The sequence below is a fragment of the Falco cherrug genome, chromosome 12 (genome assembly GCF_023634085.1).
Source record: "Falco cherrug isolate bFalChe1 chromosome 12, bFalChe1.pri, whole genome shotgun sequence".
NCBI lineage: Eukaryota > Metazoa > Chordata > Aves > Falconiformes > Falconidae > Falco > Falco cherrug.
The window spans coordinates 5,962,554-5,986,358 of NC_073708.1; the positions used below are offsets into that span (position 1 = coordinate 5,962,554).

Genomic DNA, 23,805 nt, shown 5'->3' on the forward strand with positions numbered 1-23,805 from the left:
GAAGGGCTTTGAAATGTGAGCGCAGAAGCCGAACAGAAATATCTGCAGAGCCACAGAGCAAATCTTGAGGCTGGATGAAAAAGTAACCTAGGCAGGTGTGAATGCATGAGGTGTCCAGGGTTCTCCTGGCAGCGTCGCAGCGAATGGCCGGCAGACTGCACTGCTCCTGTACCTAGTGAGCAATAAAAGAGAGGAGGCTGCTACCCAAAGGAAAACAGCCTGCGTTTCATATCAAGGCCGTGTAAGCGGTATTACTTGGCGAGTAACCAACTTGCCAGAGCAGCCTTCTTTCAAGCATCCCTCTGAGGCGTTGAGCAGAGGTGCCCTTTGCCTATCCCTGGATGGCTGCCCGGCTGGAAGTTAAAGGTTGTCTCAGCATCTGCTGGGAGAAGCAAATGGATAAACCAAAGCATATTGGCCAAGACTGCCAGTGGCTGAAAGGAAAAGGAGCAACAGCTCAGCACAGATCACCTGCCCACATATACCTGCTCATGGAGACGGCACCGGTCTTGCTCTGAGCCCCAAGCCCTTGACAGCATCAGGCACGTCAAAATACAAGCAGAAACATGTGAGAAAAAGCCAAAAAGATCCAGCAGACTTCCTTCACGGGGATGCCCAGGTAATACTGTCTGCCAGTGGCTGCTCCCAGCAGCTCCCCAGTCCAGGCCAGTTGCCCCTGGAGGAGAGCTCTGCCCTTCAGAAGGGAAGAGCAAAGCACTGTGTGGTCCTGCAGGAAGATACTGAACTGCTGTTGAGCAAACACCGTGATGCAGCATCGTCAGCTGTGACCCGCTGCGGACCAGAGCCATCTCCTTCTCAGCACCTTGTAAATACTCGAGCCATGTCCTTGGCAGGTAGGGGAGGAATGAGGCAGAAAATCATAAGAGACAAGCTGAAGATTGGTCCTGCCAAGACTGAAAAAATGAAAAGGAAATTTCTCTCTCTGAAGAGGCATTGTAAAAATTCCACTGTAGGGCTCCTGGCTTGTCCAGATCAAAGATGCACAGCTGGCAAGTTCGAAGGTGCCTCCTCTGCAGAGCAGGCTAGGAGCTGAAGCTGCAAGGAAGCCGTTTGCTGCCTCCAACGCTGTCAATAGTAACAGGGTTTTGGAGCACAGTGTGCTCTGAAACAAGCTCAGTGTCCCAGGACAACCCCTGTTCTTTTTAAAAAAAAAAAAAAAAAAAAAAGTCACCAGTGAGAGTTGCAGATGTGAGCCTGAACACAGGCAAGCAACACTCTGAGAAGAAGTCTGCCCACCTCACTGTGTCACCGAGCCCTCTCTGGGACCAGGACCTCCAGGACCACCCTGCACCACCACATCTGGATATGCTACCCTGTGCTCCCCTCACCATGCAGAGCCTGGGCTACTCCATAGCTACAGGGTGGCTGGTGCAGAAGGTGGCCTCGTCTGTGCCACCTGGCTGCTGCTTCCCTGGCTGGGGCTCTCCTGAGCAGTACTTCGACATTGCTTCAAAGTCTTTATTATGGTGGGTAAAAAACAATGATGGAAGGGGTTTTAAAGCTGACTTCCTAGGAATGTGGTCCCACAAGAAGAAAGCTCATGAAGTTGGCCTTGAGGCCAAGCTGCCTTTGCTCTGGAGGACTCTGCATCTTGGAGCAGATGTGGCCTTTGACCATGACAGAAGAACCTGAGGAGATGGGCTTATCAATGCCCCTTTCTCCTCACCCCAGCTGGTGACCCCACACCAGCCCTGCCCTGCAATGGCACCATCACTTGGCCAGGTCTCATCCAGACTCATGCTTTAGAATTAAAAAAAAAATATATATAAAAAATCCCAACCCTCTTAGACATCCAGAGGCTGTTTTTCTCAGCCATAACTACTAGCATCTCAACCTAACCTGCATGCCCTGCCTCCATTTTCCCAATCCTGCATCACCTGCTCTCTCATCCTGCCTGTGTCACCACGTTTCTCCGGTGATCAGTGTCCCCCACCCTTAGGTATGGTCCCCACAGTCAGGGCAGGGATGGGGCAGGAGGAGAGGGCTGTGCCCTCCCCATCTGCCCTCTCCACCAATGCTGAGGAACCTCTTGGCAAAATGAATAAAACAAAACCAAGAAAACTGGGTCCCACAAGACTTCTAACTAGAAAGGCTTTTGGCCAAGTCAAAGAAGAAACTAATACTGAGTCAGTCCTGCACAGAGCAGCTGCTTTTGCTCCCCGGTACAAATTTTTGCCTCCAGAAACATCAGCGACACCCTCCCTCGCCATGGGTCTGTGTATAAACCCCTCACAAACGCCTGTGGGAAGGCCAGCATGAGAGCGGGCGCCCGCAACTCTCAGTAGTCCTTATCACCGTAGTCATTGTAAAGGACACTCAGCGTCTGCTCCTCGCATGTCTTCTTGAGGTCCCGGCTGAGCTCCGACCAGTCGAGCCCATAGGGCTTGATCTCGCTGTAGCGGCAGGCGAGGTACTTGAGGGACGAACGCTGGAGGCTGATCTTGGGCTCTTGCAGGAGGCCATTGCACCAGCTGCTGAGGTCCCCCAGCTGGGAGAGGATGAGGCCAGCCTTCCTGCAGTGAGGGTGGGCGAGGGGAGATGCCAGGGGGCGGATGGACGGGCAAAGGGGGCGGTGGGGGTGATGCAGACACCACGGGGGGGATGGTGGGAAGGGTAGGAGGAGCGTATGAGGAGAGAAAAGCAAAGATGGTTAAAGACAACTCAGAAGCTCCTGGAGTGCGGAGAGATAACCAAGAGTTGGGCACTGTGGGCAGCAGCTGAGTGGAGCCTGATGCTGTCGGGATGAGGAGGGACAGCAGGGCTGGGGGGACACTCCAGCCCCGTGGCAGCACTGCAAGTCTAATGCACGTGAGGACAGCCCCTGCCTGGGTCAGAGATGCCCATGCTACCACGGTGACGCTAGACCTGCTGCACTGGTCTTGGGACTCACCTTACACTTCCCTGTGCCCCCTTCTTCCACCCTGTATCATCCCCACAACAAGGCCAGGTTTGCTGAGGGTATAGTGAGGGGACAGTCAGAGGTGCAGCTGTGACCCCCTCCACACCCCTTGGGATGAACATCACCAGTGACTCAAATGGCATCACCAGTCACCGCTGCAGCCACTAGACCCCAGACATAACAGGATGGAAAAGTGGGAGCCAAAAGCACTGCAGGCAGTTGGGAGAAATGCTGAAAAGTGTCAGGCATGACATGTGTGGCCAGCCCAGGGCAGTGTCACCACGTGTGTCCTCTCCATGAAGTGCATGTGTTGCACATTTAGGAACTCTGCTGGTCACCCATAGCTTGGTGTAGGACATCTGCAGTGACATGGGAGGAAGGGCAGGGAAAAGGCAGGCCTGCTGGGATCGTCACGTCATTGACATCATGTGGCTGAAGGGGACGCGATGGAGAAGAAATGCACAGTTAGGAACCAGCAAGCCAGGACGTCACTGAGCAGGAGGGAGATTTAGGGGTGGTGGTGGTGTGTGTGTGTGTGTGTGGAAATAACCCAACCTAAAAATACCAGAGCTGGCTTGTCAGGGGTCTGTGTGGAAAGCTAAAGGTGAGCTAAAATTTACAATCCTCATAAAATTCAGTATCGCAAGCAGTGATACAATGTATGTAGCCCTGGTACACGGCTTGGAATGTTTAGCAAAAGTTTAGGAAACATCCTACAAAACAGCATGCAAATGAGAAGGAATAAATGAGAGGCATACAACATAGGTTTGACCCCAAAAGCTCTGGGAGAGCAGAGGATGTGACAGAGGCCCCCAGTTCTTCGCACGTGCATTTTGCATCTTCCAGTTGCAGAGAGCAAAACAAGGAAAGGCGGGTCATGGCAGCAGCGCTTCGGAAAGAGCCACAACCCAGCCAAGGAAGCTGGGAGAGGTGGCCAGGTGACAGAGGGAGAGGAAGACCAGGGAGAATCCATCATCATCAGAAGACAGACACACAGTACTCCCACGGCAACAAGCTTTGGTGTGGGTCCTGGTAGCAAGAAGTGCTAAATTACCGACCCCTCATGTTGGATGACGTATCAGAAGGGCACAGAGCATCCTGGCCAAATATGACCTAAATTGTGCTCTCTTCACGTTTTTTTTTTCTTTTAAAATTGTGCTTCTAATGCTTTTATCAAGAAAATCAGTTTGTTCAGATAAAACACATTATGCTTATTTTAAACGTGATCCTTGGGTGATCTCCAAGGAACCTGGCAGATGTGAAGGTAATGGATTCAAATGAAGGGTCTTGAAGGTGAGAAGCACATGTGCCTGCAAACCCAGACAGAAGTTTGGGTCTCAGGAACTGGGGTAAGTTTCCTAGCCAGCTTCAAGGTCAGTTGGTGGGTGAGTATAGACAGGGAAGAGAAGATATATCCCCTTGATAGCTTTAACTCAGCATCTGTCCAGCACAGAACAGGCAGCAGAGGCACAAATCGTGATGTCAGAGGGAAAAACCAACCTCTTTGTCACATTCTTACTTGGATAAGCAGGGGTTGTGTGTGGAGCACCTGGCTGTGTTGTGATTGAGCTGTCAAACCAATGGTACATGTACCAACCGTGAAGGAACATCCATGACCTCTCCACACCTTCCTTAGGCCAGCTGCACCACGGGAGAGCTGCTTAGAGAAGAATTAATTTACTACAGGCCCAGCCAGAGCCATCCTTGGGCTTTTCTGGAGAGGAAAACCTCAAGAGGTCCCTCACAGAGGTAGCTGCAGCTCCAAGGGGCCAGCCTGGAGCCACCAAGAGGTTGTCCAGCTCTGTAGCCACATGACAACTGAAGCCCCAGGGCTCACATCCAGAGCCCAGCAGAGAGATGAAGGCACTTTGCATGGTGCTGACGCTGGAGAAAGCCACACATGCTGGCCAGTCTTCCAGCCACGAGAAGGTAGCCAGTCTCTCACTTGTCTTGGTTCCTCACATCTAGACACCTAGGAAGGCAGTTGGGGCACCTTGCCTTTCTCCAGCTTCACAGGTACCCTGACAGGAACACTGGATATGTTCCCACAGATTTTGGCTCAAAGCCCATAGACACCAACCAGACTTTACTTCAAATCCTACTGTCACTTATTACTTGCTAGAAAATGACTTGCCTTTCCCTCCATTTCTTCTCCTCATGCAAAATCCAGGGCTCTCTGCAGCCCTTCTTGGACTGGAAACCCCAGAAAAGTTATGTGCACACACCCTCGCTTCCCTCAGTCCACAGCCAGCGTCACCAAGAAGGAAGGTGAGCACACCCCAAACAAGCAGATCCAGCAGGCAGCGTGGCTGCCTGGAGGAGGAGGGACACGGTAGAGTCAGTCAGTTGCGTGGGTCCACATCCACGACTTCAAAGGAGCATCAGCAACAGTCAAACAAACACTCTGTCTGCTGGCTAAATAATGTCATCTGCAAGTGATTTGTCCTGTCACCACCAGTCTGGATGCTTTGCCTTCGCAGACGATCAAACAGGAGGTCTGCTTTCCAAGATTTGTCATCACCAGAACCCTCTGCAGCTGCCTAAATGCCTCTTTCCAAGTAGCGCGAGCTGCAAACACTTCATCAGCAACTTGCGTCATCCCAGCCTAAGTGCTCCAGCGTTTCCAGAGGGTGGACTTAACCCTCTGGCTCGTAGATTCACACAGCACACGGTAACATTTGGGCACTTCAGTGGCATTTCTGGCTGCTCCGTGCCAATGTACCTCTGCCTCGCAGGGCTGGAGGAGGCCGTTTCCACCCAGTGTTGTGGCTGGTCCTTGGTCTCCTCACTGAGGCAGCAACAGCCATGCTCAGCCTCGTCGATGGCTGTCGGATGACTCCAGTCTGTCACGTAAGGAATTTTATGTACTCCTCATGCAAACCATCACAACAGATGTCAGATGGTCTGTGCAAACTGGGGCTGAATTTCACATCTGGAAATGGAGACAGAGTGGCATCACCACAGCTGGGCTTGAGATGAAGGTGAGACATTAAGTCCAAGCCTGCTGATCCCACTTGGTGTCATGGGAATGAAGCGACCCTGGGCAGAGGAGTTGGTGGGAGCCTCAGTCTTAACAAGACTCGACGCGCTGGGATGTCACTGCTGAGCTTTGAGGCTGTTCCTCAAAAGAGCTCACATTTCTTAGAACACAAGTGGGAAGAGGGGAAAGAGGAGAGACCCTGGCTTTGCCCCAGGAATGGAGGATCTCTTAGGAGTTCCCCACCAAAGATGAACTAGGAGACACACCTAAGACACTAAGTGCAAGACAGCTACCAGCTATTTGCTGAATCTTTCTGACCACCTAGCAGAGGTTTGGAGGACAGACAAAGTACACGGAGGATCTCCAATCCTCTGTTAGAAATCCACAAGTTGATCATCTGGAGAAGCAGAACTGGAAGACAGCTAGCGGCGAGACCAGCAAGAGGAGGGGTGGGGCAGGGGAGTAAGGTGGAGGCCATGCATTTCATAGGTAGGAGCTGTTGTTGATGTACATTTGAAGTAATCCTGATTTCCAGATGGGCTCAAGGCTCTGGTTCTTTGGAGGCCAGATGTTATGAAACACCACTGCAGCCCACACAATCTCCCAGCCCAGCTTGCTAAACTGACTGGAAACATCCACGTTACCGGGAAACTACGCAGACAAAAGCAGACATCGAAGGACAGGGGGAGAAAGGAACATCTGGCTCTGCCTCTGGAAGCCCCGGGCATGAGGTACCCCATCCCCAGACAGTTGTGGGGGCTGCAGTGACCTGGCCTAGGGAAAGGACACGGTGCTCACTCAGGCTGTTTCAGCGCAACCTCCTCCAAAACCCGCTGTGGCAGTTCAGCACTGCTTGGGCACCAAAACCACTCGTGTCCCTGAGATCACCGCACACAACCACAGACATGGATCAAAAGGGAGGGATCACATGCAACTCAGACCCAAGGTCAATCCACTTCCTGCCTTGGACCACAAGTGACAGTGAGTTCAACACACAGAAATGCATTCAGCTCCAGCCAAAGCCCAGGAAAAGGAGGAAAGCCAAGCCTGACCTTGGTATGGCTGAGCACATGTATGTGTGTTTGCAAGCACTTCATCCAGCAGCTTCCACAACCAAGCTCTTCTGTGTCACCTTCTCCAGCAAGCTTGAAGGTACAACCACCTCCTTGTGGCTTCTTCCCTCCATCAATGCCCAGATCCCTTCCCTAACAAGGTTCTCCAACCACACTCCCTCTCCCTCTCAGTCACAACAACCTCCATTCCTCAAACGTGCATTATTTTTCCCCAAGACCTTCTGTTTCTTTTCCTGCGGCAGCAGCTACTGAGGGAAAGAGAGAATCCCATCCCCTTCCCACCTTGTATAGCATGAACAGACAAGGCAAAACTCCAGAGATGGCATAGGGCTGGTGGGATGGACAAAGATGATGGCTTGATAACGGTCTACTGCCTTCCACCTTGTCCTATGTTTATGGTTCTTCAGGGGAGATGGCTGGACCTCAAACATATGCACAACATCCAGCAGAACAGGAGCCCCACTGTAAGACTCTAAGCTCTATCATCAAACAAATTCATGAGATTTGCCAGACAGCCACCTTCCTTGGTGACCAACAGCTCCCAAGCCTACCTGGGCCCCAGCTCATCTTCACAGCGCCAGGTGAACTCCCCAAAGCTCTCGTAGTGCTGGTTGTAGTGGTAAAGGACTCTGTGCAGGCTAGGGGAACCCAGGTCCAGCAGCGTGTTGTAGGCCGTTTGCTGCTCCTTGCCACTGGTGTAGCCATTGAAGAGGTTGTAGATCTTGTCTGCTATTTCTGGGCAGAAGGACATGGGGTATTCAGTGAGGTGCAAGGAAAGGCATGAACAAAGCCCACCAGGCTAAAGCTCAGCTCTAGGGAAACAAAGACCAGAGCCAAGATTTTTTCCTTGAGTTATGAGTTATGTCATATCAAGACAAGGTCCCAATGGATGAGCAACAGAGTAGAGGGCATTCCCTAGATTCAATCCAGGTTAGGTTCCTGCAGTTTGGTCCAATTAGGAAGAGAAACAGGTGGCGTCATCAGGTACTGTTAGTGAAACACCATTATTTATGAGCAGGCACACAACTGGGGGTTCTTGAGCACAGCCACCACCTACGCTGCCAGTTGCCCAGTTGCTTTCTAGGCAGGACAGGCAGGTCTTCCTGGCTATCCTGGTATGTCCTGAATGCCTGCCCCCCCACCCACCCTCCCACCCCTCCACCAGCACAGAGTAGCTCTGCACTTGTTTGTGGAGAGGATGTATATGTCCTGCTGCCCTCCACACCAACCCTCAACACTATGTTGAGCAGCACTTGGGCCACCATGGGTGAAGGTGGTGTTACAGCCAGTTCATGCGACTTGTGTAGGGACATGCTAGAAGGGGGAACTCCCTATTGCTTGTCGCAAGCATCATAGTCCAGAAGCTCCCTCCATCTCACCTTGAGCTTTCACGTCATCTACCACAGGGCAGGGGGTCTTGACCGTCACATCACTAGACCTGGAGCGTCTGCCTGTGTTATCAACTCCCCAGAGCGTGAACCTGAACGAGAAGGAGGAAGGTGAAGCTCTGGATTACCATGCAAACACAGGCAGCACCAGGCAGGAGCACCACAGTCAGGGGAAGGGCGCTGCCATGGCACAGGGAAGGTGACTCACATGTAGGTGGTGTCGGGCTCCAGGCACCGAACGATGAGGGAGATGGTGGAGGAGAGCCTGTCAGGCACTTGGGCCGGCATGGCGCAGGGTGACTTGGCACCAGAGATGATGTCGTCCACGAAGCTCAGCACCGTCTCTAGGGAGAGAGGGGAGGACGTACCACGGGTGATGACACAGGTGTCCCCGGGGCTGTGGAGAGCCGCCGAGGTCTGTGTCCGCTACCATGCTGCCTGGCGCTGAGGGGGACCAAGGCTCATGCATGAGGTTGGTGCAGAGATGGACCTGTTGCTTTTCCAGCAAGGCTCATCACCATGGCATGGAGCTGCCACTTCTGCAGCACGGTAGGCAGGAGAGGGGCTGCTTTCTCCTCCACAGAATACTGGATATGTTGCAGCATCCCCTTGCAAAAAGGGAGGCAGAGGCTCTCCTCCAACATCTCCATCCCACCCTCCCCAGAGAGAACCAGCGGAGTCCCCCCTCACCTGTCTCCACCTTGGAGTGGTCCATTCTGTCGGTGACCTTCTCTTGACGGAGGAGGTAGTCAACGATCTGCACCCCGATGGGGGGCTCCGAGTGCCCCCACTCCAGCACCACCAGTGTGCTGCTGGGCTCGTGAACGGTGGAGAGCCGCAAGCTGGGAGGCAATGCCAGCCAGTCAGCATCTCAGGAGGGCAAGGTCTACCAGCTGTCCCCACTGCCCACCCATGCTCACCTTCACCCATGTCTATCACCGCCTTGCTGCACTTTTGTGCCTTCAAAAGGCAACAAAACCACTAGGCTGAGGCACACAGTATGGGAGATGATGCTGAGGACAACCTCAGCATGGTGCAAAAGGCAGCATGAGTGTGTTTGCTAGTGCCACTCGCTCTGCTGTGCGGACCACATGCAAACGCGCCAGAAACGAGCTGGCTTCTGTAGGGCAGTCTGTAGGGACTGTTTTTGCGTTACTCTGTCGCAGAAGAAGGGCTTCAAAGCCATTAACTCATGGGAGAGAGCAACCTCAGGAGAGGAGCAATTCCCCCTTCTCCCACCGTGGCTCTGGGCATGCTGGCCCAAAGGGCTCCTTCCCTGGGGTTGCTCTATGGGGATGGATCCAGAAAGAGCTCCCCAGTCCTCAGCTGAATTTAGAAAAGACACGGCATCTCTGCACACTGTCTGATTTCCAGGTCCCCCATCCACTTGCAAACCTGTCCCACGAATCCACCCCAGCCCCACCACCTCCTGCCACCATGCCGTTGGCCATTGCCACCAGCTCCTCCCCGTCCCATCACACCACGAGGCCAGTCTGGACATGCATGGAGACCTACATGGGGTGTGGGAGAGGCGCACAGGTGGGCAGCCCATCAGCCCCAAAGGCACTCGAGTCACAGCGGCACCAGTCCTCAATGACATCCCCGCTGCCCGAACACCACAGCGAGCTCATGGTGGCCTCCTGCAAGAGCTAGGAGAGATGAAAATTGGGTAAGCACCCAGGCAGGTTAACTCCCATCTCACCACCACTTGAGTCAGTGCTCATCCATCCCCCATTGGGTTCAGCATGGTCCATCCACCCTGGAGAGCAAGGCTACCCAACAGGCAAGGGCTGCCACAGCTTGACATAATGCTACCAGGGAAAGCTGCCTGCAAAGACCACCCCAATGCTGTCCTGCCACCTCCATGCCAACCCCACCACCCCCAGGCAGTGGTTTCTCACCCGCTGGGTCTGGTTGTTGGTGACCAGCTCATAGATGGGGGCTGCTTTGGTGACCTCCAGCAGGATGGGCTCAGCTGGCATATCGGGACTGGAGGCGACATGGCAGAGCGGGCAGGAGGAGGGACAGCGCCCGCGGCTCTGGCACTCCATCCGCACGCCGGCTGCCATGCGCTTGGTGCCTGACTCGGAGAGGCTGGCGATGTACTCGGGGAAGGTGAGCACCTTGGGGTCCCGCTCACGCTCCTCTGATTCATCCGAGGGGGAGTTACCTGGAGAAGGGGGAAAAGAGGGACACCAGGGTGGCCTCCAAGCCATCGATAAGGGGATGTGAGGGGGCTAGAGCCCTGCCTTCTACCCAGGAGAGAGGCAGTGCTGCCTAGAGACCCTCTGTATCCTTAAGAGCTCCCCATTTGCTCTGTAGGGATGAAACACTCACTGGTTTGCAGAGGAGGAATCGGGACCAAAAAGTCCACCCTGGCCTCTGCTGTCTTATGTCCTTTTGTCTCCCCATGCCTCAGTTTCCCCAGCCCTTCACCCGGCACTGGGACACGCACCCTTGCGGCACATCTCCACGAGAGGGAGCCTCCTTCATACGGCTGGAGACTCGGGAAGGACCTGGCTGGACACCTTAACTCCATGCTGATGCCCCACCAAACCCCCCTGCCAAACCACTCTGCTGCAAAAGCTCTCCTGGTCCAACAGCTGCCTTCTTCACCCAGCTCCCCCGGTTCCCAAGGACCTGCACCAAAGGTGATGCAACAGAGCGTGCTGGAGACCAGAGAGGACAAGCATCAGACCGAGGTGCACAGAGTGATGCTGACTTGTTAACCTCCCTGCCCAAAGGTCTGCAGCCAGCAGCACCAAAGAGCTCAGAATGAGCAGGGAAGACTTGCAAGTGCCTCACGATGCCCAGATGCCTAGAAAGCTCCTGAGATGGCTACCAAGCCACCAAGCCCCTCTTCAGTTGCTTTGCCCCTCCTGTACTCAGTCCCCAAGCAGGAGAAAGGAGATGGAAAACGGTTCCCTTTCAGAAGCTGGCTCAAGCCTGGCTCATCGTGTCTCTTCACACTGTCTTGGGGCATAATGGAGGTGAGCAAACTTGCAGCTAGGCAAGGAAACAGGGTATTTCCCTAAGGGCTTAGCATCATCACAAAGCAAAATAAAATGGAGAGATGGAGCAGGCCGCCCAGAGAGGTTGTGGAATCTCCTTCTCTGGAGGCACTCAAAACCTGCCTGGATGTGACCCTGTGCAACCTGCTCTGGGTGAACCCGCTTTAGCGGAGGATTGGACTAGATGGTCTCCAGAGGTCCCTTCCAACCCCGACCAGTCTGTGGAGGCAGGTACATCCATCAGGACCACAGACCCCCAGCCAACCTGTGACAAGACTGAAGGCCCTGTGCACACAGGGGAATATCTGCAGGTCTTAGCCTGCCAGCCTTCAGGCAACCCTGCAGTCCAGCAGGCTCAGATTTACAGCAGGAAAGCATCACCGCTGTCTACGCTTTTCCCAGCTTCGTGCCAAGCTGCCCGATGCTGACTGCCACCGTGTCCCTGCCACATGGGGCAGTGAGCCAGACTGTGCACTTGATGGGCTCTTCTCCAGTGCTCCCATACCAGGAAATATTTTGACACAAGGGGAAAAGTCCTGGCACAGCAGTCAAGAAAGTGGAATCTGCCCATCACTGCTGTGCCCTGGCTCACATCACCCCACCGCTGCGAGCCTTGCCATGCAGGGGAACGGTGCTTTTCACCCAAAATCCCTGCCAAAGGATGTCCCTGGCTCTACACCTAAGAAAAAACGGCCCAGAGGGACCACTGATGGTGGTTGGTGGTGTCAGAGGAAGCTGAAGGATGCCCAGGCAAAGCCTTGCCCCTTGGGCAGGCTCAGGGCATCGCTGGTGGTGGCTTGGTACGGGCTGGCTGCTGCAGGGAGCTGCTGGAGAGCACGTCCATGGCTCAGTGGGAAGATCTCGTTGCAAGGGTTTGCTGAGAAATGGGCCAACACTAGCCTATCCTCAAGAGTCCTGCAAAGAAAGCAAGGCTATTAAAACCCGGGGTACAAGAGCATTGCTCCACACCCCCAGCAAGCTGGAAACACATCGCTTTGAGCTGGCTGTGAATTGCAGCTTAGCAGGCACTGAGGAAAGGCAGAAGAGCTAGGGAATGATTTGTCTCTTGCAATTTCTCAATCGATATCCAGCTCCTGACGTTTGCAAACAAAAAGCAAAGGAGGGAAAGTGGCAGGTGCCAGAGCGAAACCGAAATGTGATACTGTGGGTGGAAAGAGACTGCCAGACCTGAAAAGCCTCCAGGCAGGAAAAAAATCAAAGAGGAGGAAATTGCAGGAGGGGAAAAAAAAAAAAAGTACTTGCAATCAAAAGATGCTACATCTGGAGACAGCCCATAGCAAAACAGCCACGGGTCTGTATTTTCGCAGGTGGGCTTGGGAAGAAGTCCACACTCCAGGAGGTCTGAGCCCACAGGATCCAGACTCAGGCTCAGAAAGAAGCTTTTCCCACACAAGAACCTTGGAGAGAGAACAAATGTCTCCACAGCCGGGACACAGCAAGAGCAGCACCAAAGGCTGGTGCCAATACTGAGAATTATAAAGCTTCATAATGGAGATGATGTGGTGGTCACAGTGCCTGTGAGCTCTGAGCTCATGCTGTCTGCACCTGGTAGCTCCTGGGCAGGGAGCAGCAAACCAAGGTCACCTAAAAAGAAGCAGCTCCACGCAGCATCCCCCACGTCCAGGCTTGGGAGCTGGTTTTTGCTTGCTGCTCAAGCCTTGGTGGTGCAACCCGACTTCCCCAGCACAGGCAGCAAAATGCCTGCAGGCAACTTTGCAAAGGCAAGCACAAGAGATGTGCTGGTGACAGCAGGCAGGCATTGGGCTGCCTCTGCTTTTGGAAAGCTCAATCCAAACCAGCCATTGCCTCCCTGCAAAACCCCCTTCCACTGGGGATCTGTCACACCTCGCTGTAGTGAGGGCACCGGAGGGGATGCAGCAGTGCCAGATGTCCCCTGCACCACAGTGAACCTCCCAGTTCATAACTGGTTTCCGGACATTAAAAGCGCAGCACTGACAGACTAGGAGAAGAAAACACATTAGCAGGACAAAAGTCTGGCCGCAGGATGCAAGTGGTAGAGAGCAGATATGGTGGAGACAAAAGGAAAGGAGGAACGGGATTAAAGACAAATAACAGTTAAGTCCAGAATCAGGCAGCATGGCTTGGTGGGATTAGTGCATTCATCTCCCTAGGGAAGTGGGTATTTATCTTCCTTTCTGGCCTGGACTAACAAGTGCTGTAGTCCACAGGAGTCCTTTGGCCGGCATTAAAGGGTGCAAGAGCAAGCTGTAAATAAGAGGATGAGATGGGATGCAGCCCTGACACGGGCTGGGCACTTTCCCTGCAATGCCGAAAGCAAACCCAGGTCCTGCTCACATGGGGTGGCTGTGGAGACCCTTCCTGGGGATGAGCAGGGCTCCTACCTTTGCTGATGTCTTCGTACTCCAGCCAGAGCTGCCGCTGGACCTGCCTGTTGGGATACCAGATGGAGCAGGACTCCTCAAAGCCGTACACTGCCTCCTGGATGTAGTGGTTGCCAAACTGGTCCAGCAGTGCCACGAAATCTCCACGGGATGTGGCCCCATCCAAAGAGTGGAGCGCATTGCTGAAGGCTGGGGAGAAGATGGGATTTGATGCTCGGATCCCAAAGGACCCCAAGCCCTTGCCACCTCCCTGCATGCTTGTGATGGGCAACCAGCCTCTGAGCCCATCATCTGCCAGAAGAAGGCTGTGTGTCCTCTTGCCACCCCTTTTCCCTTCTCCCCCCCAGCCCCGCACACTTACACTGGGAGATGGTCAGCTGGTTGAGCCGGACGTGGTACATGACTGACTGCACCTTCCAGTGCTGCAGGAGGGGGTACCCGGACACCTCACTGAAGTTCACCATCCCTGCCAGAGGAAGGACATGGGGGGTCAGCGCCACTGCTCAGGGATGCCTCACCACCGGGATGGCTGCAGCCCCTCGTGCTGGGCCTGGGGCAGCACAGCCAGCAGGGGGGAAGAAGCCAGGGGAAAGGACTGTGCATACACCACACCCCCCAGGGAGGCAGCCAGGCATTCGGAGCTGAGGGTCAGCTGCTCCCCAGCAATTAAAATCATGGCTTTGAAGGAAAACACATGGGTTTGTTTCATCCTGCCGTCTGGGGCTCTGTGTCAGAAGATAACGAGCCTCCTCCTGCATCCCCTCCTGCTTCTTTCCCACCACCAGCTCCCAAGACATGCCCAGGTGTGCTAATTATCTCACTAATGAGAGTTGCATGTTTTAATGAGCTGTTTGCAGGCCTAGGAATGGTCACCATCATGCCCCATGTGCCCAAGCATGGCCAACCAAGAGGCCCTGGGTCCCTTTTGTCCAGGACTGAGCTGAGTGGGACACCTGTGCAGGGGGAGACCCCACTTGTCAATGCTCACGGTCCCTTCAGGCATTACGGCAACGCTGGGGCTGAGCAGGACCTGGGTTTTTTTCTCTTCTCCAGGCGAAGACACTCTGTTCCTCAGCCATTTATTCCCCAACACTGGCATTATGAGAGCCAGAAATTCATGGAGAGCAGGCTGGCCGGCCACTGTGTCCTGCCCAAGACACAAGCTGAGGTTCATGGCAGCTCAGCTTCCATGAGGGATAAAGAGGCCACTGAGCTTTGGACAAAGCCCCAGAAAAGGAATTGAAGGATGCCCACGGCTCTGATTTTGGTGATCAAAGCATCCCTTGGTGTGCCACAGCAGGATGCCAGGACACAGCTACCTCCTCCCTCACAGCTCTGCTGCCGTACAGCCATCATACACACCTCTGCTCGGCGCTGAAGTGGCAAACTGCTGCTAAACAGCCACGCAGCAGGAGTTCAGGAGGATGACAACGGGCACCTTCCCCCTCCGTAACAAGAAACGAAGGCAGAGGATAAGCAGGATAAGATCCTTTGCCTTCCAGTGCCTCTCCCTTTGGTGCTGGCTGCTCCCAGCAGCTCTTCACTGCAAAGTGTTTATGCAAAACCAGCCCTTCCTTACTCAGCAGCTCTGCCTCTCGTGTACTGACAGCAATATCCAGATCTACTTACCAACAAGCAGGGAAGATTTTACTTCTTTTCTTTTTTTTTTTTTTTTTTTTTTCCTTAATCAGCCACAAAGAGCCAGCAGAGTAGTGGGAAATGAATAGGGTAATTTACTGGCTTCTGCCTCACCAACATAATTGCCAGTGGAGTCCCAGTCCCACCAATCCTGCTGTGATGCTGAGGCCCCAGTGGCAGTGCCTTCGTTACATCCAGGTAACCACGTCAAAGGCAGTACAGCCCCATCAGGAAGCAGGTGTCCTCCATCCAGGGCTGAGCATCCCCATGGCTGCAGGGGTGACCCACCAACACGTCTTTTTTGGGGTAGCTCAGCCCTGCTGGGACCTGTCAGCACCCTCCTCCCTGCCTGCATCTGCCTACGCACAGGGCTACCTCGCCATGCACCTGGTCAGGGCAACCAGCACCCACCAGACCCTGGGTCCAGCCCATGGGTGCTCCCAAAAACCCTCCTGGGAGCTCTGCCAAACAAAGCAAATGCACAAGGTCTTGTATGAGACCACCCAGCAGACACCTTCCAAAAGACCTTACTATCCACATCCCTCACTTAGTAGCTGCCTGGTGTCCTCAGCCATTTCAGCCAACAGTAAAAGTACCAAGGAAACAAAGGCTATTTAGGGGTGCTGGCAAAGCGGTGGAAGAAAAGTATGTCCTTGAAGGTTGTCTAGGAATCCATGATAACCCTATTGCTCATGGCCCATGATGCTCTGGCAGGACAACCCAAAACATTCTAGTTTTGTTCCAGCAGGGTTTGAATGCTTTGTTATGCCAGCAAGGGGGTTCTGATTTGGAAATCAGATTAAAAGTATTTGGAAAACCTTTTTGCCTTGAATAAAAAAAAAAAATCCTCTTTGAAATACCCAAAATATCCAATGGACACTTGAGCTTTTACACTGTACAATTAATTTACAGCCTTTCCCTCTCCTTCATTTTTAATGCCTTGCTCTTACCACTGCTGCTGCTGCAGGTGAGCAAGAGATGCTAAAGCCAGATGAAGTACATCCCATGGTAGATATATCCCCTGGGAGGGGTAGGTGCTGAAGCCAGGCATGCCAGCAGCCACCCTGCTGGGAGAAGCACAGGTCTGGCTGGACTCACTCACCAGTGAGGAACTCAGGGTCGGGTGTGGGGTCAGAGAGTTCCTCTTGGCACTGGTTCTCCAGGGGCACCGTGGCCACCACCAGCCCATCTGGCAGCTGCTGCTCCAGTCCCCGGGCAAAGTTGTTCTGCCTGGAAGTTAATTGCAGAGAGGAAGGAAGGGCTAGAGGACTGGGGAACTGCCTGGGATCATCCCCACCAGCTGGAGACACAACCCAAAAAGCCACCCAGCACCAAGCCTTTCCTTTGGGTACAGGTTACAGAGATGTCTACTCTAGATGGAAAGCTTCAGATGCGCCTTCCTCACCAGCCCCTCCATCTCCTGCAAAGCTTGGCCAGATGTGGATGCACCAGGCAGTCTGCTAAGGCCCGGTCTCAGGCTGCTTCCCATGTCTTCTTGGAGAGAATGGTGAGGTCTGACCCTGCTGGGGTCACCTCCCCATGTCCCCAGCTCACCTGAACGTCCCTTTGAGCACCTGCCCCGCGGCCACCTCCTTGGAGTGGTTATTGTAGCCATAGAAGATCTCCCCGAAGAGTGTCTGGTTCATGGGCATCTCACGGGGCTCACCGCAGTCCCCCGTCTCAGGGCACGACTCCGAGATAAGCTGGCATGACCGCCCATCCGTGCTCAGCTTGTAGTCCTCAATGCACCTGGGAAGCCAGCACAGGGTACACCGTCAACTGCAGCCCCCACCAGTAGGGACTGGGGCCACCAGGCCACCCCAGTAGGGATGCTGGGAACAGAGGAGACCCTCCCACCCAACCCTACAAGCTCAGGCTGGCAACGGCAAGGTACAGCAGCACTTCGGGGATGTTCCTGTGGCCAGGGCGGTGATGGGTCACTCACCCGCAGAACATGAGGATGTTGTAGAGCAGGGGTTCCTCGGGCAGGGGGACCATCTGCTGCAGGCACAGCTGCTCGCAGCCCCCATTGAAGCCATCTGAGCAGTCCACACCAACGTGACGGTCATAGCAACCTGTGCCGTCCTTCATGGGGCTCAGTCCTGTCGGGCACTGGTAGGGGTGGGGGAAGCAAGAGGTGAAGCCCCCAAGGAAGAAACCTGGCCCTGGGGCTGAGGCAGAGGGGAGGGCTCCAGCACTGGAAATCGCAGCCTGAGGGATGCTTGGATGGCTGCAGGACAGACAGCAGCAACATCGCCCATGGCTGCAGATATTCCTCCTGCACCAAAGCCTCTTTGCAGCCCTTGGGGACAGTGCAGCCCCTGGAAAAGGAGCCCCCCCAAGCTCCCCCACCAAGGTAATGTGCTGGCATCAACCCCACTCACCAGCACCCAGCTCTGGTGACCACCAAAGCAATGCTACCCTTTCGAAACCCACCATGTGCCCCACGCTCACAGCCTCCCCACCCCAATGTCCAGCTCCGGTGGCATCGCAGCAGGACTCCCCAGCCCCACACCCCACTCTGTTTCAGGGTGTACGCCTTCCCTGCACAGCAAAGTGGCTGTGGTAGTGACAGGGGACACACATGAGTGATGTGGGACCTCCCAGAAAGCCAGCAAGCAGATGCGCTCTTGCTCCCGCCTGTGTGCGTGCAGCCAGGGCAGGGATGAAGGAGATGCCAGCCTGAAAACATCTCTTCCCACTGCAAAACCAACCCCAAAATATCCATCCCGAGGCAATGGGAAGGGAGGAAGGATGCAGCCCTTCCCCTTCCGCCCTCCCCCTCCGTGCTCACACCAAAGGAGATTGGCAGGTCCCTGGGGGCCACGCACCACGCAGCCGGTAGAGTCCAGCTTGCGGTCCGAGATGCAGCGGAAGTTCTTGCTGCAGCCCCCGTTGTCCCGGGAGCAGTCCCGGACAGGGCCGAAGGAGTCAAGGAGGACCTCCAGGCTGTCGAAGGAGGAGGAGGTCATCAGCTCTTCCCTGCAAGGAGGAGGAGGAGGAGGAGGAGGAGGTGTGTCACTGCTCCAGTGCGACATTGCAAATGTGTGCGTGACCACAGCTGCTGCATGAGTTTTTGTGGAGCTCAGGTTTCCCTTGGGCTGACAGCAAACTGAATAGCTACCAAGTTTTTAGAGGCATGCAGGAGCTGCTGAGACGAAGAGAGCTACCTCCAAAGGCTCATCTTTACAGGCATCAGAGAGAGGCAGGTTAATGGACATACTAATCTCCACCTGCAAGACGTGGGGTGGAGGTCCCAGCTGTCATCAACTTCCATGTGCTTTGGGTTGGTCCTCTCACTCCAGGGACACACCACTGGTTTATTTGCTGAAATGCCTCCTAAACACCCTTGCCCCGCCATCGCACCTACCTGACCTCCACTGCATCCTCCATCACCGTCATGTCAGTCTTGCACTTTGCCGAGGGGTTGATGGCCAGCTCGGCTGGTGGGATGACGAAGCTCTTGCTCAGCGGCAGCCACATGCCTTCCCCCAGGGTGTAGGTGAACCTGGCAGAGAGAGCAGCAAAGGCTGGCATGGAGGGAAATGCCAAGCCCATAGGGCTGCCTCTACCCAAACCCAAGCCCTTGAAACTCTCTCCTGCCCTGCAGGGATGCCAGCCTGAGCAAAGCCAGATGGGCAGCATAAAGTGGGGTGGCTCCTCTGAATGCACCCAAATGACACCCAAAAAGCACGTGTAATTTAGGTAATTTAAAACCAAACTGAAACAAAACAAAACTAAACAACAGAAAGGCACTTCCCTTTTCAGTAGAAATCCTCCTTCAGAGCCTAAACCTCACTCACCACACACGGAAACGGAGAGGAGGAACTAGCTGCTGGGCATCCAGCATCCCACATGGCACCTGGGCCTTCCCAGCCTTGCTTGCATGTCCCCAGGAGGTGGCACAGGACAGCCATGCTTAGCACTGCCAGCTGAGGTACCAGCCTGCCAATATGCCCTGACTTGTATTCTGGAGCTCCAAAGGTTGCTTTTACCACTTACCGAAAAATCTTGTCGGACGGCTGCTCGCCCAGCACCAAGTCAAAGCCACGCTGGAAGATGGTGTATGGCCAAGGCCTGGAAGAGAAACTAAAGAGCATCACACCAGCATCATGTCCCTGCTGCCACTCACAGCCTAAAATGCTTCCCCTGCTTAGCCCACAGCTCACCTGCAGAGGGGTCCTGGGACAAGACAGCTCAAACCAAGCCAGGACAAGGTGATAAAACAGCCCTACATCCAAGATCTTAATTTTGGGGTTTCTGCAACATCAGATCCTCGCCCAGCCCCAACCTGCCAATGGGTCAGTGGTGTATCACATCCTTTATTTTGGGGCACAGTGCACTCCAGTCGCCCCCACATTCACGAGCCTCACACTTCTGCATGCTTGCGTACCGCCCTGCCAGCCCCCGTTTTAGTGATTTGTGTCACAGCCATCGAAATGGAAAAATAAAACCAAAAAGCAGCTGAACCCTCTCTGTGAGGCTTTTGGAAGGGAGCATGTTAGGACCAGGGCAGCAGCTTCACCACCTGACTCATTCTCCTTCAGTTTCATTGTTCCAGGAGCGGAGCTGAGCAAGCCTCAGCCCCTGTGGGACTTTGCAAAGGGGTCTGGAAGACAAGCTGGGAGCTTGGAGCCAAGCAGGAGGCTGGATAGCTGATCGCCCCATCTCCTCCATCTCTGCCACCCTAGATAGCACAAGGTGATGTGCCACCACAATTCGGTGGCTGGTGCCCTTCGCTGGGACACCCAGGGCCATGATACCACAGGACATGCATCCCCAGCGGCACAGCCCCACTGGCAGAGCATCGCTTGCAGAGCGAGGCCGACAAAGCAGAGCAAGGGGAGGCACAGAGACCCGACCATGGGTAGGCTTTCAATCAGGCAACACAAACCCCACTCCCAAACCCTAAAGCTCAAAATCCCTTCTGCAAGAGCTCAAAGCTGGGGAAAGAAAGAGATTTTTCCATCCTGTCACATTGCCGCTGTTAGAATTCAGGGTGAGAGTATCAGGTGCCGCCAACAAGCCCAGGGATTTTCTCCAGAGGCAATTACAGCTCTCCTGCACAAGCACTTTAATTTCTAATCTGAAGTTATTTCAGCAAGGACAAAAAAAAAAATAAAAAAATCCTGATTGCAGGATTACAGCGCACCGTCTCATTTCCTCGCTGGGATACAATGCCATTTTCCCGTCCGGTTGGCTGGGAGCGGGGATTACATTCAGCCCGCAGATCGGATTGCCCTGAATGAGGTCAGCTTCAGCCAGAAAGCGATGTGCTCCTTGTGTCTCACCAATACCTTGAATGCTTCGCGCCTCTACCTTCCAGCGTTCCCGCAGATGGGTTTTATTCTTGCTTCTCGGGAGCACACCAGGCAGGGAACAAAAGCAGAGGCAACGTATTGTTCCCTATTGATTTGGATGGAAAAGCAGTTATGAAGAGCAGCTCTGGGCTTGCGGCGGAGCTCAGCACTGGAAAGGCACTGCGACAGCGTCACGGCTGCTGGACCTTCGCCAGATGGCACATCTGGCAGCCCATGGATGCCAACACCTCCAGGACATGCTAGGTGGTGAGCTTAGACCTGCCTGGTGGGTGGAAATCAGTGCCCAAGCAATCTTGCATCAACCCAGGGTGCAATTTCCAACCGTGGCTAAAATTTGCGTGATGATGGCTTTAAGCTGGGGAAAAAGCTTCCACGCTCCAGGAAGGGATCATGTGGCATCTCCCCAGCCGGCCCCACTTTGCCTCTGCTTGGGATCAAAAAAGACCCATTAAAAGGGATGTTCAGCCTTTAGCTGCATGACTAGGAGGCAGGGGACAACTCATGCTGCCAGGCACCACCAAGTCCTCGAGGACATGGTACCTTCTGTGGGTAAGCCGAGACAGTCTCCACACAAGACCTCCAGCTCAACAAGAGGCACTTACCCATCCTCATCTCCGAGGAGGCTCTTCAAGAGCTCAGTGCCAACATTTCCACCCATGCACCCTTGCTGACTTGTGCCTTCTGCTGCAGAGGATGGGGCGAGATCTCCTCCCCCAGGCACACCTCACCTCCTCCATCACTGCCTTTTCCCCGCTGTGCCTCTGCCGCTGTTTCACCTCCTCCTCCCTCTCCCATGCATGCAAGCTTGTGCCCACACGGCTGTCTCCCTCCTTGCTTTCTGTGATCACTGGAGGCACCTCGCTGCTGTGGTTTTTGTTGCTCTTGGCAGGTATTTTGGTTGCATGATCTTCAGAGCTCACAAAGGAAAGTGGGACTGATCAGAAGCAGCTCTGCACCTCGTCAGGTTGGATTAAATGGGCCAGAAATGACAGCTCTCAGCTCCCTGCAAGCCTTGGCACTTGAGTAGGTGTCTGAAACAACACCACAGGGGAACACCAGGGCAGCTGAGAACCAGCAAACTCCCCACACTCAGTCAGCAAGTTCCCACAGCCAAAGCGCTGCCAGTGCATTCCCAGGATGATCTTCAGGCTTCTGCTTTTTCCAGCTGGACCATCAGCTATGCTTTGCTCCAGATCTGGGCTTCAGTGGAAGCTCCCGAAATACCTGCTAAGGCCTCCAGACCTGATGCTGCTGGTGATGCTCTGACCCACCTCAACAGGATGCTGGCCATGCTTGAATTGCATCCCCAAGGGGACAAAGCCAGACTGACTTCCAGCGTTAAGAACTGTGCTCCTGCTGGTCCTTGCTCCCTGCAAAGCTCTTCTAGACAAGATGGGTGGGATGAGGAATCAAAGGCTGGTGCCTGCAGGATGCGACCACGGTCAACTAATGTGGAGCAGCTGGTTTGGCAAGGGAGGTCGAAGGGGCTGCAGGAGACGGTCTTTGCTGAAGGCACTGAGAAGTCACTGCACCTGAGTGCAGCTGAAATGCCACTGGAGGAGAAGGTGATGGGCTGTTACACATGAAATATGCGACTTCATGTCTGGTTGCCTGACCCCCTGTGCTCCTGGGGGTTTCCACCTGTTGAGCAGCATGAAGATGGCCATGCTGAACCCCATCATGGCATCAAAGCACCAGCTCCCAGTGCGTGGACAAATGTGCTCACCGCATCCCTTCGCTGGTGGCTCAGGAGTTCAAGCCCAGGGTGAATGGACCAGAAGCATCCCGACGCTGCCTGCACCCCTTCTGCAGCCCCAGGATCCACTCCCCACAATAAAGTGGGGACCCATGAAGACCCAACACCACCCTGATGGGGGGCGAGCAGAGAGCAGATGTGACATGAGCATCAAACTGCCAACTTCTCATGCCAGCGACGTCCATCCCGGCTCCTCCCTGACTTTGTTTTGCTTTGCAATGTCTTTGCTTGGGTTTCAGCTGCCTATGCCTCTCCCCTTCCCACCTCCCCACCCCCTGCCATCCCTTCCAAGCAGCTCTTTATTAAAAATGCTAATGCCAGCACTTTCTCCCTGGGCTGCCCGTAAATCTGCAAGGAGAATGAGGCAGGAGGAGGAGGCGGATGGGTGGTTTGGTGAAAGGATCTGAAAGAAAGAGGAGCTTTTTATCTGGCTGTCCTTCAAGCTCGCAAAGCCGAGGCACACAGCAGGGGATGGAGAGAGGCAGAGGGGGAAAAAATATAGAAAAAGGGGTGGGGGAAAAAAGGGAAAAGGAGAGAAAAAAAAGACTCTAAGCAGGAAAAGTGCTGTCCTTGTTATTTCAGCATGTCCCTGCCTCTTCTGTGGGGTGGGGAGTGGATAGCGCGTGGGGCTGGGACAGGAGGAGCAGGTGCATGGCCAGGGAGGGGGATAACCGCATGCAGAGGAGAAGCAGCACTGTGGGAAGGGGAGGTAGGTGAGCAGGTCATGGGCTCTTGCTGGAAAAACAGGATGCCAGGCTGTGGGGTGGAGAGAAGGGTAACTCACCCTGCTTGGGAGCGGGGCTGGGGTGGCCCTCGCTTGCCAGCTGCTAGAAGAGGATGAAAGCGCCCAGCCAGACACATTCAACAAATTGCCTTAACGTGACCTAAAAGCTCCCCATGCTGGGGTGAAGCCCGTTACAAGTTGAAAGGGCATGTCGAGAAAGACTCCTTAAATGCAGACCCTCTTAAATCTCATCAGGGTGTCTGAAAAGGACACCCAGGCAAGAACCGCACATGGGGATGAGTCATGGGCCATGGCACGATGGATCTAAGGGCTGAGATGAAGAAGTACAAATGCGGGCAGGTAACGGCTTATTAACTAAAGGCAGAATGAGCTGATGAGACTTTTGGTCAAGTCATACCATGAAGTAACCACAGGAATTTGGTTTGATAAGCAAAGATGAGGCAAGGTTGGTTGGGCTGCTGGAAACTGCATCCTACCTGGGAAACATTAGAGTAAGAGCCAAAAAGCAGCTAATTAACAATGCATATCAAAGTAGGAAGACAGGCTGTGAACACACAAACAGCACCAGCCAGATTTGTTTAAAACAGCT

At 54.2% G+C, this 23,805-nt stretch overlaps 1 protein-coding gene across 2 annotated transcripts in view; it reads right to left on the reverse strand.

Moving 5' to 3' along the window:
* Positions 1 to 970: 970 nt before the first annotated feature.
* ASTN1 (astrotactin 1) overlaps positions 971 to 23,805 on the reverse strand; it is a 54,924-nt gene continuing 32,089 nt past the window's right edge. For both annotated transcript variants that reach the window (XM_055725261.1, XM_055725260.1), the window contains 15 exons: positions 19,397 to 19,471; positions 18,765 to 18,902; positions 18,226 to 18,376; positions 17,340 to 17,506; positions 16,949 to 17,143; positions 16,497 to 16,624; positions 14,118 to 14,222; positions 13,757 to 13,945; positions 10,263 to 10,531; positions 9,877 to 10,010; positions 9,052 to 9,203; positions 8,570 to 8,705; positions 8,353 to 8,453; positions 7,525 to 7,708; positions 971 to 2,534 (listed from right to left, as the gene is read on the reverse strand). In XM_055725261.1, the coding sequence (XP_055581236.1) occupies positions 2,300 to 2,534; positions 7,525 to 7,708; positions 8,353 to 8,453; positions 8,570 to 8,705; positions 9,052 to 9,203; positions 9,877 to 10,010; positions 10,263 to 10,531; positions 13,757 to 13,945; positions 14,118 to 14,222; positions 16,497 to 16,624; positions 16,949 to 17,143; positions 17,340 to 17,506; positions 18,226 to 18,376; positions 18,765 to 18,902; positions 19,397 to 19,471 (2,359 nt within the window). In that variant the 3' untranslated portion in view covers positions 971 to 2,299. The remainder of the gene's footprint in view (positions 2,535 to 7,524; positions 7,709 to 8,352; positions 8,454 to 8,569; positions 8,706 to 9,051; positions 9,204 to 9,876; positions 10,011 to 10,262; positions 10,532 to 13,756; positions 13,946 to 14,117; positions 14,223 to 16,496; positions 16,625 to 16,948; positions 17,144 to 17,339; positions 17,507 to 18,225; positions 18,377 to 18,764; positions 18,903 to 19,396; positions 19,472 to 23,805) is intronic.